Consider the following 15,767-nt stretch of genomic DNA (forward strand, 5'->3'; position numbering starts at 1 on the left):
GAAAACCTAGGGGAAAAAAAATAATGGAAAAAAAAAAGACATCACATGGCTACAAACACAGCAGAAGCATCTAGCATAAATCTGGCTTTTCTTTACACATGCATTGCCATGCAGTCTTTCCAAGTTTCTCAATAGTTTCACAGTTATGTCACATGCATTATTTTACCTATATACTTACACAACAGCAGCAAAGCAATACAATCAGGAAGGACTGAAGAACTCCAGCCATTCCTACCATCCAAGTCAGCCGAAGGAAGAGAATAACCCCAAAGATATTCTGCATGCATGGTAAATATACTCCCATCAGGGTCCCCATGCTGGGTGACTGGAAGAAAAAAGTTCATTGATATTCATTGACTGGGATTATTCAAAGCATAGATTATAAAAAAGCCTACAACTTCAGTTTTTCAAATGGTAGAAATCTGGGAAACATAAGTTACACACACACATAAATACTATTGAGCTGGACTTCCACAAAACATGAAGCAAACTCCTAACACCAAAACCATGAATTTCTAAACAAGATGCTACTACATCTTCACATTTGAAGTAATTCTACTTAGCATTTAACACCAATTACTAACAACAGAACTTGCATGTATTTGTTTTATTGTAGAGATGAAACTAGAAACTAGATGATACTAGAAACCAGAGTTTCTAGTATAAAACCCACTGAGTGCTGCAGACCCTGCGTAAGATAGATCCTGCCCTACTCTCCAGAGTTTACAGATCAGTTCCATGGAAAACATACTTTTGTGGCATTACATCTAGAGATCTGGAAGCAATCTGGAAACATGCATAATGTATTTCCTTCCATTTTATATATTTCATGTAGAACTAATGGTTCTACCTTTCTTCTGTTTAAATGGTGTTCGCATCAGACTCTGAATTACTTTTGACAGTGACTGAGAAAATACAAGTTAGTTACATGACTTCAAGGGAATTGCATGACTAGCACTCAACATTGGATCTTGTAGAATTATCCTTTGCCTAAATAGTTTTTGTCAGAGGACCGTCGGATCCAAACCAATTACATCAAAATGCCAATGACAAGAGATCTATTTCAAGGAATACAAAAGCGCTCCCTGCACTGGCATGCCTGGCACTAGCAGCAACTCAGAGTCCCAGATCTCTGTGGTCTCCTGCCAAGACATTTCACTGCTTCTGCTTTCTGAGTTTTTCTTTTCCATTTAAAATTACACAGGACACTGAAACACAGGGGGAATAGAGGGTGTAGCTTCTCAAAGGGTTATCTGTTTTCATACTTCTTTCTATAAATAAACTTGAATTCCAAAACATATATTAGAGATAGACAGCATTTAAAGAAACCCTTGAATGATTCCCTGAATGAGAAGGACATTAAAGAGAGATGACAACACTTGTTGAAATTTGACTCCACATAACATTAACTAAATGCAAAAATAAATATGTAACATGCACCCTTATATACAAGTTAGTCATGAATCAAAAGCAATGGTACTTAAGAAAAGCATATTACTCTCTTAAAGTGATATAATGGCTGTCAAAACTTCGTTCTTGCCTTGCCTTCACTATGGAAAAATTTAGTTATCTAACATGAGTCAAGAGTACATTTTGCTACCCAAAGCAAGATGCTAGAAAAATCAAATTGTTATAATATCACCAGGTCAAAATAAGCAATCCAGGAATTTAGCTCGTCAACTTGCAATTCCATGTCACAATTCAAAGTTTCCTCATCTGCATTAGGAATTTGCCCTGCCAGAGATGCAAGAAAACTGTGCCTAAAAACATGATCTGAACAGTTCTTTGTTAGAAATGCCAGAAATTGCTTACTGAATTTTTCGAAGTCAGCTTTGAATTCCTTACATGACTAAAGCCAAACCAGACCAACCAGACTTCCACCATACACACTTGAACTCAGGTGAACCTTCTGAAGTAAGGTGGGCACCAGAACCCTGTGCTGACAGTGTGCAATGGCCTCACCCTATGAGACCTACCAGTGTGGGGCCAGAAGGAAACATCTGTCAGCTGTTCTGATGCCACAGTACAAAAAAATCCCTAAAATGTCACCTGTCATTCATACAAAAATTACCATCCTACAGAACTAACCTGATCAGCTTTGTCAAGATTAAGGACAAAATGAACTGCTGTCTTCTGACACTAACAGAAATTACACTTGTACTTAAGTATCCTGATCCGCGTAAGGGGATTTTTAAGCAAGTTGCTACAGTGCAGGAAATTATTCTCAGGGTATTCATTCTAGTGTACCTGTTTCCTCAGGAAGGGGAGGTTTAGATACTTTTGACTCAAACACCTTCAACTGATCCACATTGTGTCTTCAACTGCACAAACATTAACTGAGAAAGGACTAAACAGTGTTGCCAGGCACTGGACAGACTTTGCCCTGCATAAGGGCTTCTTATCGCCACATTAATGGACTGTCTGCCCCTCTTAAAGAGACATTCCTTATCATTTTATGTGACCGTTCATCCATCAGTCAACCCCCCTCGCAACATCTCTGAACCCAACAACCAGCATCAAGTGAATTTATCGGATGTGAGGGCATCTCAGAGGTAAAGGAGTTTATACGGGTTTGTTAAAACTGGCAACTAGGGAAAGGAAAGAAGCCCAACCTATTGCTCCCATGCAGAAGCAGCAAACAGAGCACAGTTGTTACATATTCTGTATAACAGCTTCCCAAGCACTGTCAGAGCAGGTGAGTTTTCAGCCTGCCCTTTACACATCTCCCAACACCTGCTTCCTTTGCCTAAGAATTCACCTTAGCTCAGCTCTTTCCTGTTTTCTGCTCTAAGTGGTCCCTGCAGCTTTGCTCTGCTGCTCCTCATCTTCTTCCCCACCCTTAAGCAGCCTCTTAAGCGTATCAATTTACAGGCTAATGTCAGCCACAGAGGAATTGTGCATTAGTTTTACAGTTATGAGAGTACAGAAGAGCAGACTAGGAAATGCCTAAGTGTCTGCCCACAGACAAAACCCAACCCACAGTATTACTAAGTGTACCTCGGGCATAAGAGTTTACTATGGGTTTTCTTACCCTGTGGAATAAAAAATACTGGTATGAAAGAATGATTCACAAACACGACTTGAACCAGCTTGTACTCAGAAATATTTAACACCAGTTATCCACAGTGATATGACCCTTTTTAATAGCATCTCATAATCAGTAAGTGACACTAAACCAGTGCCGAAGTCTCAACAGAATGCAATCAGAAATAGGAAGGGTATTGGGTATTATGCTCAACAGCTTCCAAATGAAAAAAATTAAACACCTCATACTGCATAAAGGAAATAAAACACAAGGACATTTTGAAGAACGTTGTTTTGGTTCCAACCAAAAAGGGACAGAAAAATCTGGAAAATAGTCTCAATTTCAGTGATGCAGATCATGTTCCCATTCACTCTGATCAGCTGCAGACACATAATTGATGCAAATATTGATCTGAGTCTGAAGGACACTATTTCCACTGTGACAGCGTGATGGGTTACCAAAGCATTTGGCTGCAGGGCTCAGGGCACTGATGAGTTATGACAGCTCTTGCGGTTGCTCTGCAGCACGAGGACAGACTGCAACACAGAAATGAACTGCCGTATTAAAGATATGTGAACCAAAACAGCCAATCTAACTTTTTCCATCATGAGAAGGGGATATTTTTATAGTGCTGTGACTTTTTAGTGCTTTAATAAAAGACTGTATTTAGAAAAAATAAAAAGCAACCCAATTTCTACCCTATTACAAGAGGTAGTGTCAATTTTATCTGATGTGTATCTAACACAGAATGCTACTACCAAAAATATCTAATGGGAATGTTGAAACAGGGTAGTAAGTTTATATTAAGCTGTTTTGCAGCGAAATTGTCCTGATCTTATTTTCCATCTTCCACAAACTCTGCTGCAATTATTCTAAGAATTTAGAAAGAAGATAGCCATATAATATATTTTTCAGAGCTTGCAGAAACGTTCAGGTCTCTTTAGGTCTTGTCACTTCAGAAAGCAGGGGCTCCACAAGCTAAAGCACATAATTCTCTAGTCCTTTCAGCTTAAACTTTGGAAGAGATCTCATTTCTTTGATACCCATCCCTCAGAGACGTGACCATTTCATGTGCAGAAAACTGCTTTGTCTCTTTTTGTTGTTTCTGTCGGGTTTTTTTGTTGGTTTGGGGTTTTTTATGGTTTGTTTTGGGGTTGGATTTATTTATCATTGAATGGATATGATTTGGCGGGTCGAGGTGTGCTAGGTCACAAAAAGGTATTCACTAAGACACCTGTCTTACTTGCTCGGATAAAGAACTACATATTCACTTACTGAACAGACTGCTTTCTTCATTCAGTGTTTGAATACCAGACCTAGAATCTGCTCCCCATCCTTGCTTCAGTTCTTATCCATGAGATGCCAATTCCAGTCAGTGAGACATCAGGACAGGCAGCTTACCTTCTGTCACACTGGCTGGGTGCACCCAGTACAGCGTTCAGCAGTGAGTCAGTTAACAATGCTGGCACTTAAAACAGAACCTGCTTTCACGCCGGGGTGGATATTCACACTTCTGTACTAATGCTCAAATGGGAGCAATAAGGTATCAGCAGCACATGGATTTATACCTCAAAGATGATTAAAAACAAATGTGTAGAAGAATCCCATTGCACAGTTTCCGTATACCTTCAATCCATAGCATAGTACAGTCACTGCTTTTGAATTTCCTGTTCTTAATGGTTGAATTATTGGCCAAGTTATTATTTGGCCTTCTTATATTCTACAGTAAGTTTAAACTTTCATATTGCTGATGGCAAGAGAGGGAGAAGAAAGCCAAACTACAGTTATGATATTGCAGCTGATGTAATTTACCTTAGAGACAGACATACTAGGCAAAGATTCACTTAAGGAAATTGCAGTGTTTACACAGAAAACACTGCGATATTAACACAGGATGATATTGTCACTTTTGGAGTGGTTACCCAATCCATTCAACAAAAAACATCTGAGAAGTCTGCAAACACACATTTTTGGGACACAGGAAGGAATAATTCAGGACAACCCAGGTATTAAGCCCAAACTCTATTTTACCATAGAAACATGGCTTTAACAAGGACAGTTCTTTTGTATGGTAGTAAACAGTTTGAAAATACACAAGTGTTTACATAAATCATATCTAGATGTAGAAATATTAACACCAAACCTTACATGCTACTCTGCCAGGGATTTAAAACAACTTCTCAATTTCCTGTTATTTGCCCCATTTTTACCTTATGAAGATACACTCCATTTGCTTTAACCAACTGCACTGCAAACCCATCACCAAATTCTCCCAGCTATTTTTCCAACGGGGAAGTGAGTGACTAGCTTTCAGATCAGGCTGCGTCTTGCCTTGGTAGTCTGGTCAGGCAATCAATAAGGATATAAACAACAAAAGTGATCAGAACTGTCTCAAAATAGTAAGGACTATATCCCCTTCCATTCCATTCCATCTTTGCTAGGGTAATAATCAATCTGCTTTGATAGTTAGAGGCTGACAATTACACATACATAGTCCTCCTGATAGAAATCTAACTACCAACGATCAAACCCCACCTTCTACCAGGTTACTACAAGGCCAGCTCAAATGGGCTGGCCATCTAAATGCAGATCCCTTGGGGCAGAATTCAGTTGCCTAAGTGACTACACCACAAGGACACTTGAGCTGCCCCCGTGTCCAATCTGACCTCCACCCACCATTCCAGAAGGGTGTGTCTTGTGTCATACCTACCAGGCTTGCACAGATGTGTCAGATACCGCTGGGTAGCTAAAACAGCACTAGGAAAAAGATGGGATTTTTGTTTTGTTGTTTATTCAAGTCACCACTAAAAGCCTAACCTACTTATCTAAATCCATACCAAGTGTAGGTAACCGCACTGTAATGCACAGTGCTTAACCACTACAACACTTTGGTCACCTACAGAGTTCTATGTTATTTCTCTGCAACACTGCCATGGCTCCTGCCAAAGAGAGTCCAGGTCCTCAAAAACCACATAAAGAATCATCCCATTCATCAGCTGGGCATGGAGAGAATCTTTACTTACTTTTGATACTTTCTTCTTGGAACCATCAGTACTTTCTGCTTCTTCATGTTCCTTAACACCTTGGGTAAGATTTGTGTAGTTGACCAACTTGCCAAGCAGAGATGACACTTTTGGTCGTATATCGAGTTCTTCCTGTGGAAGAAGACAGGTAGTTAACTTCTGCAATTCACAGCGTTTATAAAGGGCAGCTTGGGTCATGCCTTCCTTGGCATGCCTGAAGCTGTCAGGGAACACACCAGGAAAATCACTGAGGGAATGACAGAATATTTCATGGTGCCTGAACCACCGATGAGAGGATTTCACTTTCTGAAAGCAGAGCAATTCTGACAGGAAAAGGCTTGCCAATGGGTCTCCACCCTTCTCCTTAGGTGCTGAAAAGCATGAATTACAGCAATAAAGAGGAAGTCTGAGCCTTGGGACCATAAGAAAATGGACGTGTACTTCGCATGTCTCTCTAATGTCAGCTTACATCAACAGATATACTTTTCAAAAGGTCAAGTTGCCAAATAAATCAGAGATTTGGTGATTAAACTCCAGTCATTGCAGGCATGCATGCTCTCTGATTTATTTATTTTTTTTTTACATTTTTCAAACACCAGAATCTAATTGATGTGGGTCTACATAAAAATTCCAGAAGCTATATGTACGAAGGCCTCACACCTTTACATTTATCCCATCCACCTTCTGTTTATGAAAGTAAGTTCAAGGAGAAAAAATAAAAAGAAAACAAAAATCAGAACAAATCATACCCTTTCCCTTTCTCTCTGAAATTAAAATGTCTTACATGTCTAATCACACAGCAAGTAATGAGTGGTAAAGAGAAACAACTTTCTACACAGGAAATAAAAACCAATTCAAATACATTTCACTGTTTGGATTTTTCTCACATCTTCATGTATCATCTCACACAGTTTCTGGGAGGATCAGTAGCACTATGTGCTTTGTACCTGATGGCAGAAACTGACCTCAAACGTCCCTTTTCTTATTCTTTCCTCTGATCTCATCTGCAGTTCACCTGATTACAATCCCTTCCAGAGCTTGAGGCAACACACGCTGCCTGTTCAGCTGAGCAGCACAGCCTTTGGGAAGCTCTCTGCTCCTCCTCCTCCTCTTTAGTACCACAGCAAGAGCCTGCACCCTGGTGTGGTACTGTGTCATACCCTAACAAAAAGGCAGGTGTGTGACCAGCAGCAGCTACGACCTAAGTGCCAACTCTTCACAATATGCAAGTGGGTTTATGCTGATCACAAAATTACCGTGCCTTGGAGGGAAGAGACTCCACAGCTGGGAGCATGCTTCAGTCTTCTAGCTCAAGCACACTGCCTGCAAACACGGTTGCTGCATTTCCATGGTGAGTTCCTATCTAGCAGCAAATCAGTGCTATTTGTCCAGGCTGGATGCCATGCAGCTGAGCTCTGCAGGCGCCAACCTGATGGGGTGCAGAGCCAGCTCGGGCTGCCCCACACCGAGTTCCCAGAATGGGCAACAAAAGGTACACGCTGCCAGTATTGCTGTGAAGCTGTAACCCAGCTGGAGAGCAGCTGCAGAGCCATGCAAAGACTCTGGACACCACTCCCCAGCACCTGAATGAAAACCGTTTTTAGAAACTTGGTCTTAGTGCACCACTATGTGCTTGCACTTCATACAGTGCCAGAGAGGTGAGGATGTGGAGGAGGATTCTGCTGGACTTGGTGTGGCTCCAACTGGCTGCCCAAAGGAGAGTCTGGTCTTCCATATGGAAAGTCACTACCTCACAGTCCCAAGCAGTCACAATATCTGAGCTTTATCCATCACACAGCATCTCTCTGCCTACTGGCACCTTGGACAACAGATACAACCACAAAAAAGAATGTGAGAGAGAAATCCCTATTACTGATATACTACAGTCATAAGACAGGATACTTGGGATAACTTGAGTACCTGAATTTAGGCATTTTCCTGCAGAATAACATGGTCCTTCTTTTAACGTGGTAAATCAGCCAGTGCTAATTTTCACAACAATTAGCCCACAGTGTCACAGTTTCACTATTTAAATTATTCAGGTCACCTCTGGTACCATTGTATTTTGCTTCTTAGTAGATATTACCCCTAAAACACACCAAAGGCTCTTAGATTTGTGATGCAGTGAGAGTTAGGTACTGACCCACTGCCTGGAACTTTGCAATGCTCTGTCTTCTACTTAATACCTCCCATTTTGGAAGATCGCAAATCACATTAGAATTATGAAAAACAGTTAGAAATTACCTCAAACAAGGCCAGATTTCTGTCATAGTAATCACTTCCCTTGTTAGCTTCGGTACTGTTCAGAAAAGGACTGTTTTCTTTATGGTTGCCATGACCTGCAAAGAAAAAAAGAAGCAGGTTTTGGTAAGAGCAGAAAGACAGATATCCCTTGACAACAAAACATAGGGAATAAACTTGTTTGGTCAATCGAAGCTGTTTCTTTTTAGTATCTAAAGTTACGCACTGTTACCAATATCAGAGGCGTTACTCTCAAGGTATTTGAGAGTATTTGTATTTCTACTCCTCTGTTTTCATTAAAATAGAATTAAAAGTTACCTCAAATTAAAACTCACAAGTAGGGTCACAGCTACAACACACGACGCCTTTACCATTATTGTATTTGGAACATTTAGACTGTGCATTCTTCAGACTTCTTATGTCTTTAAATTAAAACCTAACATAGGGTACAGCAAGAGCAAAGCATTCACATAGGCAATGAACAATGTCTGAAAATGTAACAGAAGATCAGTAGCGCTTTTTTTGTAAAAAGTAGTAACTTAAAAAAAATGTAAGGGCACTATAGTAGAAAATGAGCTGTGGAGGGGAAACAAACAAACAATAAAGTTGTCGGACCTGTGACTCCCACTACACTCTGCTTGCGAAAGAAATGCCTTTCTTTTCCCTGTAACTCTTCACTCCCTGCTCTTTCAGCCAATACAAACCAAAGAGATTTCCAGGAGTGTCTCCTTAGGAAAGGACCAATCCAAGGAATACTTTTTTTTTGAAATTTACAAAAAGTAACCACTACAGAAAGTGAAAGTGAAAGAAAAAATTATTATCTCAAACAAAAATACTGCAGCTTAAAGAAGTATTGTACACTGAATACATAAGCAGCAAGACACTAAACAACTGGTTTTTTTGGTGCGTTTTTTCAGTCATTAAGGTAATCAAGTCAACAAAATAAGTGGAAGTAAGTACATCTTAAAACAACTTCACAACTTTCCATCTGGACATGACTGACTCAGAGAGACTCTCACCTAGTTCTCACAGAGGCTCTGTCTACCTGACAAGTTGAAGCATGCTGAAAGCACAGATGGACATAGTGCAACCAGGTTTAGTCTGGGCAGCACAGATCACAGAAGCAGTGAAAATACAGTAATGCTGATTAGGCTGCAGTAAGGCTTAAAACATTTAAAAAAAAAATCCCAAGGGGGCTGCACACTGATCACAAACATGCCACTCTGCTTTCACAGGCCCGTATGTGAGCTAACCAAAGGAAAGTTGGCAGAGGCACACACATCAGCGCTCCCATCACAGCATCTCACGAGGAATACACAGACTCTCAGAAAGGCTTGGCTCCAGGTATGGCTATGACCTGTGGTGATGGCATGCAGAGTTGCCATAATCCTCCTCGCCTGAAATAGCAGGAGCCAAATCTTAACTGAGGGGCTAAATTTCCTCAAAGATTTTTAGCGCAAATCAGAGTGAGAACTGAAATGTTAGGCTTGACAAAGAAAGAAAGCCACTGGTTTATTTACCTTTTCATAACTGACAAACAGCAGATATTTACTAGAAAACCAGCTCAAAGGAAAGCCCAGCACTCTTCTCCTCAATGTAATTTAATTTCTGAGGCAGAATAAGAGCTAATATCTCCTAGTATATCCTAATCCAACGTCAGTAACAGTCCAAAGTAGAGATCTCATTTACAAATAATAAAATAATAATCATTAATAAAACACAGCCTATTAGAAAAGTTTGTTTCTCCATGGACAACACATAGCTAGCCAGAAACACGAAGCATCTCAAAGTTAAAATTCTGATTACAAACTCATCTGTAGCAGCAGAAGAGGCAGCTGACATCACAAATCTGATCACGAGGAACACTTCTTTTCCATTTCAGCTACAAAGCAGTCGATATTATCCAAAGCACTTTTTTCATGCAAAACTAGAAAGTAATGTTTTAAGATTTAATTTTCAGGTTTTTCAAAACTGAAAATGAGAATTTTGTTATTTTGCAGTAGCAAAAGATTGATAGCGACTGTTCAAGCTCAGGAAAAAAACAACCCACAGCTGTTCTCAAAATATTTTGGAAGCTTACACTAAGTTGTTGGGGTGGGGTATTTTAGGTGTTTGTTGTTTTGTTTGTTTTTTATTAGGAGTATTACATTTCCATCAGAACTTGCAGACATGGGAAATAAACAGCATTGCATGTAGTTAGACAAAACTCCTTCACACTACAGACTAGACACTGCTAATGAAATAATTAACTGAAATCTGTTAATACGCCTTCACTTAAGACCTTGGGCTACCAAGTCTTTTTCACTGAAAGTGGCAGAAAGCATGAGCTGCACATTCCAGGCTGACCCAGTATTTTATGAAAACAAAGGCCAAAGTTGCACTAGATAACAACCCACGCAACAATGAGGCTGTACGAGAGGAAAAGAAAGCGGAATGAAAGGACAGATCTTTACCTGGACAGCTTTCAGGCAGCAAAGAGATCCTCTGTACTTTAAACACAGCTAAACCATCAGTTACACTGACGACACTGAACTCTCCTGTGCCAGACCTGGACACGCTTTCATCAGAAACTGCAGCTTAAAGGCCAAACTATTGACATTAATCTGCATTTTAAGAATATGTGTTCATTCACCATTTTAAGACTAACACATTGCTTTACTTCTCTCACTGTTAAACTGACACTATTGTTGAAGTTTCGTGTTCAGTGAATTTTACCCAAGAAGCAAAGGTGTGCTTCTTAAACATCCTTACATACCACACTGAAGAGACCACATACATATTTATAATCAGCTCTGGCATCTACATAAGTGACATAGACAAAGCACTGTTTTACCAAAAAAAGTAAATCAAAAAGCTGTACTGTTGATAATATGTTTTCTCTGAAACAGTTCAGAGTTCTAAAAACTGCATTTGTTTGTGTTCTACATGAAAGAAACAGCCAAAGCTTTTCCAGGCAAAAACCTATGCAACTGTTAGGCTGCAACAAGGCACAGAATTAAGTGCACAATTCAGCACAGATCTTTGACACAACCTTAGATAAACATGTGTGAAGTTACTTGTACTGGACTTTGCAAAACGAGACTAGAGAACAGCTTTACCAGTCAAGTTGACTGGTACTACACAACTCAAAACATTTAGCAATTTAATAATCCTGTGCTTCAGAAGCGAAACTACTTTATTCTTCAGTTAAGTTACACTGATAGTTTCAGAACACTATAATAGGTATCAATATCAACATGAAGTACTTACCCTTTAGTAAAAGCTCTTTGCCATCTTCAGTAATTTGGTTTACCATTATTCTTCTCTCTGTTCTTAGCACATGCTTTAGTAAATGCCTTCTCTGTGAAGTCTTGAGGATCAGACAAGTTCAATATTGTATTCCCACAATGACAAACTGACTGCTGGCTGCAATGTTGAATGAGACTGATCTCATTCAGGAAGCAAAAGTAAAAGGGCTTCTTACAGAAAGCTAAACCGACACTGATATAATCCTGGCATTATAATCCTTTCAATGCTGAGAAAATATACAAATGTTAGGATCTTACTGAAAATGCTATTTGTGAAATCCAAACCCAGCCACATTTAAGTGGCACGCTGCAAGCTGTTTGCACACTTATCAGAAAAGCGTGTGCCCCAAATCTGCTGCTTGCTGAGTTTGGAATGAGCACTTCAAACCTGCTAACAGTATGAAAAGTACAGCTCTGTGATGTTAGCCCTCCAGGCATTTCAGCTTTCAAGTGAAAACAGTGATGTATTTCTTTCCATCTTCAATACTTTTTAATATGATTACCCATGAATGGACATATCATACGCAGTATCACAAAAGAGCGTCAACGTGATGAAATGGAGGTTTATATAAGATACATAAGTAAATACTAACTGAAAGATCCTAATCAGCTCATAATTACCAGAACCCCCCCTGTTCTGCTCATTCATAAAAAGGTCCTCCGGATGCCAGCACACATCACACTGAGACTTATCTACATTATACAAGTAGATGCAATCACCAAGAATGCCTACGTAATTAAAGATGCCAAGTCACTTTTGAGAAATTGGATTTAGGAACGCACATAACTTAGGAGCTTTCGTAATACAACCTGTGTCACTGCCAGCTGAAAAAAACACTATAAAAACAACCTTTGTACTTCACTGTAATCCACTTGAGAGGCTGTTGCATCTGGAACAACTCCAAATCGCTTCTCATGACTATCCTCCCTGAAACCCCATCCCTTCACATGCATGAAGGCACCTCAGATACAACACACCCTGTATCAAAATAGAGGAAGAAGCATTCTAGCATTTTCCCTGCCTCGGGAAAAGCCTCTTACCTTGCTGTAAAATAGTCTCACTTTCTCTGAGCAACAGCAACTTACATCTATGAGACCAGCACGCAGATTTCATGTGATATTCAATTCACATTTCTCTCAGGTACCACATATGGAAAATTGTTTTCAGCCCTATACGTGTTCAGCTGATTATGGGTGCACAGTGAGAAGGATGAGAGAACAACAACAACAGAAAAATCCAAACTCCAAAAAAACCCCTCACGACAAACACGGCAATTTCAGACATATCTGCTCCCTTCTCCAGCTCTTCATGTGCCAATGAACAATTGTACAGGCACAAACCATGCAGTGAGAACGAGCAGATGGGAACAGTGACCATTAAGTCAATATTGCCACCAGCTCGAAAAACTTCCTACAGGAGAAAATTGGAAATAGAGAAGAAATGAGCCAGGGTGCTAAGTATCTCCAGGCATGCAGCAAATGACAGAAAAAGGAGGTTTAATTACACTGAAAATGTCAATGTATGTACATTCTGTGCCTTACATACTATGCAATGTACGTTAATAGACATCTACTATCCATTCCTGGAAGACAGTAGAAAGACATCTGTAACCGGTTACAGCTTGCCGTGAAGCCCTGAATGTTTTATTAACTTTTTGGTTAACTCATACAAAAAGTGCTGAATATCAGGTTTTTCTTACATTTGAGAAGTACTTTGTTCCGTGTGAAAACAAAGCGTATGAGAGATTTTTTTTAACTAAGAAAAAAAGGGGAGGGGAAAGCACACAAGTCAAAAAAAGCTAAGTTTGCATATGATCCAAGGATGAAGAACTGACCTTTCAGTGTGAAGTGATATGAACAGCTAAAACCCACTGTAACTCTGGTCATAATGCTTAAAGAAAGCACAAGTCAGCATGAGTCTTCTCCAAGCAAAGGAAGTCATTCCAACCCTGTAAACATTCTGTAGGGTGGGCAGCGCTCTGACATTGCACATGACAAGCAACAAACCACAGTACTTGTAGAGTCACAGAATGTATTGGGTTGGAAGGGACCTTTAAAGATCATCCAGTCCACCCCCAGGGAGGGTCCCCCACCAGGGACATTGATCAGGTTGCTCAGAGCCCCATCAGCCTGACCTTGAATATCTCCAGGGATGGGGTCTCCACTGCCTCTCTGGGCAACCTGTAAATACATATAAAATACATATGATCAAACACACATTTATAAAGAGCTCACAGGTCTTCCAAAATAGCACAAAATATTTCACACTGTGCAACACACAGCACAGATCAAGACAAAGACAGATCTCTGGAGAAGTCACAGTGGCTTTTATCACAATTTCACAAAAAGTTCATCAGCTTGCAAGAGCATCAGAACAAAATAAGTACAGCACGTTAGCTTACAGAAACCCTTCAAGGAGCAGTGGGCAACGCGAGATCGCCCGTCTTCTTCTCCACCAGTCACCAATTAAATCAAGCACATGCAACAGAATCTAAGTCAGAAGAACAGCAGAGACAGGTGATGGTGAGCTCACTCCTGCTAAAGTGATGTTTCTACCACAAAATCCATAATACAGTGTCCTAAAAGGGCAAAGGCAGAAATTAAATTATCCTCCACGTGTTGCCTTCAGTTACAGCTGTAAAGCTTCCTGCATGTATGCTAAAAGACATCTTAACACAAGGCAGGTAATCATCCCACTGTCTGGTTACAGAGTAGTGGGATTTACCAAACATAGCTCAACTACACCTGCCTTCGTGTTTGGCTGCAACGTCCCTGAAATCAAACCCTGACATCGCCACTGCATTCTCTGGGACATTCAGCCACATCAAAAGTGAACAGTTTGTGACTGCCTAGACAAAGTAGCCAAGATACAAGTTGTATACATGTGGGGACTGAATTTGAGTAAGTTTGGCAAGGGTTGGCTTGTGATGCCAACACAAGAAATAGGTGTGCCCTGGAGATCATGTCCAAGGTGCAAAACACAAATATGAACCAAGGGAAAGGAAGGGATTCTGTTGAGAGGAGACAGACAAGTAGTATTGCTGCTGAACAATCTTGAAAATCCTTAAATCCTTAACAGAAGAAAGCTGAAAATATTTGGGAGCAGTAGGTTCCTAAATCAGACCTGTAAGACTATTAAAGAACCTCTACCTTTGTCCTTTGCATCAGCTCTGGGTACAAAAAATATACTATAGGAAGCAGCAGTAAAAGTAACATCAGTTCAATTGAAGCAGATCAGGAAGGCAAAGCTCCTGAGTGCAAAGGCAGAAGGGAGGCAGCACTGTTCTATCCTCCATCAGAGACAGCAGCAGCTACACCAACTTCTTGAACTGCTCCAAATCCTAACTCAGACCTGAGCTCCTACCCAGAAATCCAGAGGTGGACTTTCCACACGGTACCTAAGCTCGAGGCTGCTCAGCTTGCAAGTACAGGCAGGGTCATAACACAAGGTAGCATTGCTACAGATAATTTTATGAAAAACAGTTACACTCCAGGGTGTAAAAACTGTGTGTTACTGCGGCAATCAGCAATTTAAAGTATGCAAGAGGAAGTCTCAATAACTTTTACCTCCTTAGGAGTAACTTTAACTCGGCAAATGGGCAGCTTCTAATGGCACACCATAAAAATCCTTTTTTTCCTCCCCTTTGACACAGAATTGGAAGGCAAAAGTTTGGAAGGTCTAACCCGCTTCACAATAAGTAGGCATCTGTAATGATTGAATGACTTTCTAAATTCCTCAGATAAACACAAAAAATTGCTGGCTACAGGTAGGACATGAAAATGAAGTTTTGCAGATTAGACTGCAGGAAAAAAAAAACCACACACAGTTTTGTTCAGGCACGATGAGCTTGAACCTATACATAGTTCAGCGTGCTGCTGCCCTAAACAGAGAGCTCTGCGTCATCTCTCCTCTCCCGGGATCTTGTTATACAATGTCTGCTACAGTTCCCTGCAAGCCAGCTTCCAACATCAGCTTACAGTTTTGATTCTAATTATCAAAGTAATCAATGGATTACATCCTAATTATGTTATAGACCACGTGTCAATCAATGAAAGAGTTGGGCTTCTAGGACAGTGCAGGTCACTCGGGTGGGGCAGGGAGATGGAGGCAAATGAATCATTCTGGATTCAAGGGGATGGACCTGTGGGACAAACTTCCAGGGAACATTAGGCAAACCCAGTCTCTGAATA

General features: G+C 40.4%; 1 protein-coding gene across 1 annotated transcript in view; it reads right to left on the bottom strand.

Annotated features, from left to right (window-relative positions):
* Window positions 1-11,584, bottom strand: part of LOC104538677 (solute carrier family 12 member 4-like) — a 30,973-nt gene extending 19,389 nt beyond the window's left edge. Inside the window, 4 exon segments of the mRNA XM_010181963.1 lie at window positions 179-325; window positions 6,049-6,180; window positions 8,293-8,387; window positions 11,539-11,584. Coding sequence (XP_010180265.1) covers window positions 179-325; window positions 6,049-6,180; window positions 8,293-8,387; window positions 11,539-11,584 — 420 coding nt within the window.
* Window positions 11,585-15,767: the final 4,183 nt, after the last annotated feature.

This window comes from Mesitornis unicolor, unplaced genomic scaffold, assembly GCF_000695765.1.
Source record: "Mesitornis unicolor isolate BGI_N332 unplaced genomic scaffold, ASM69576v1 scaffold24623, whole genome shotgun sequence".
Taxonomy (NCBI): domain Eukaryota; kingdom Metazoa; phylum Chordata; class Aves; order Mesitornithiformes; family Mesitornithidae; genus Mesitornis; species Mesitornis unicolor.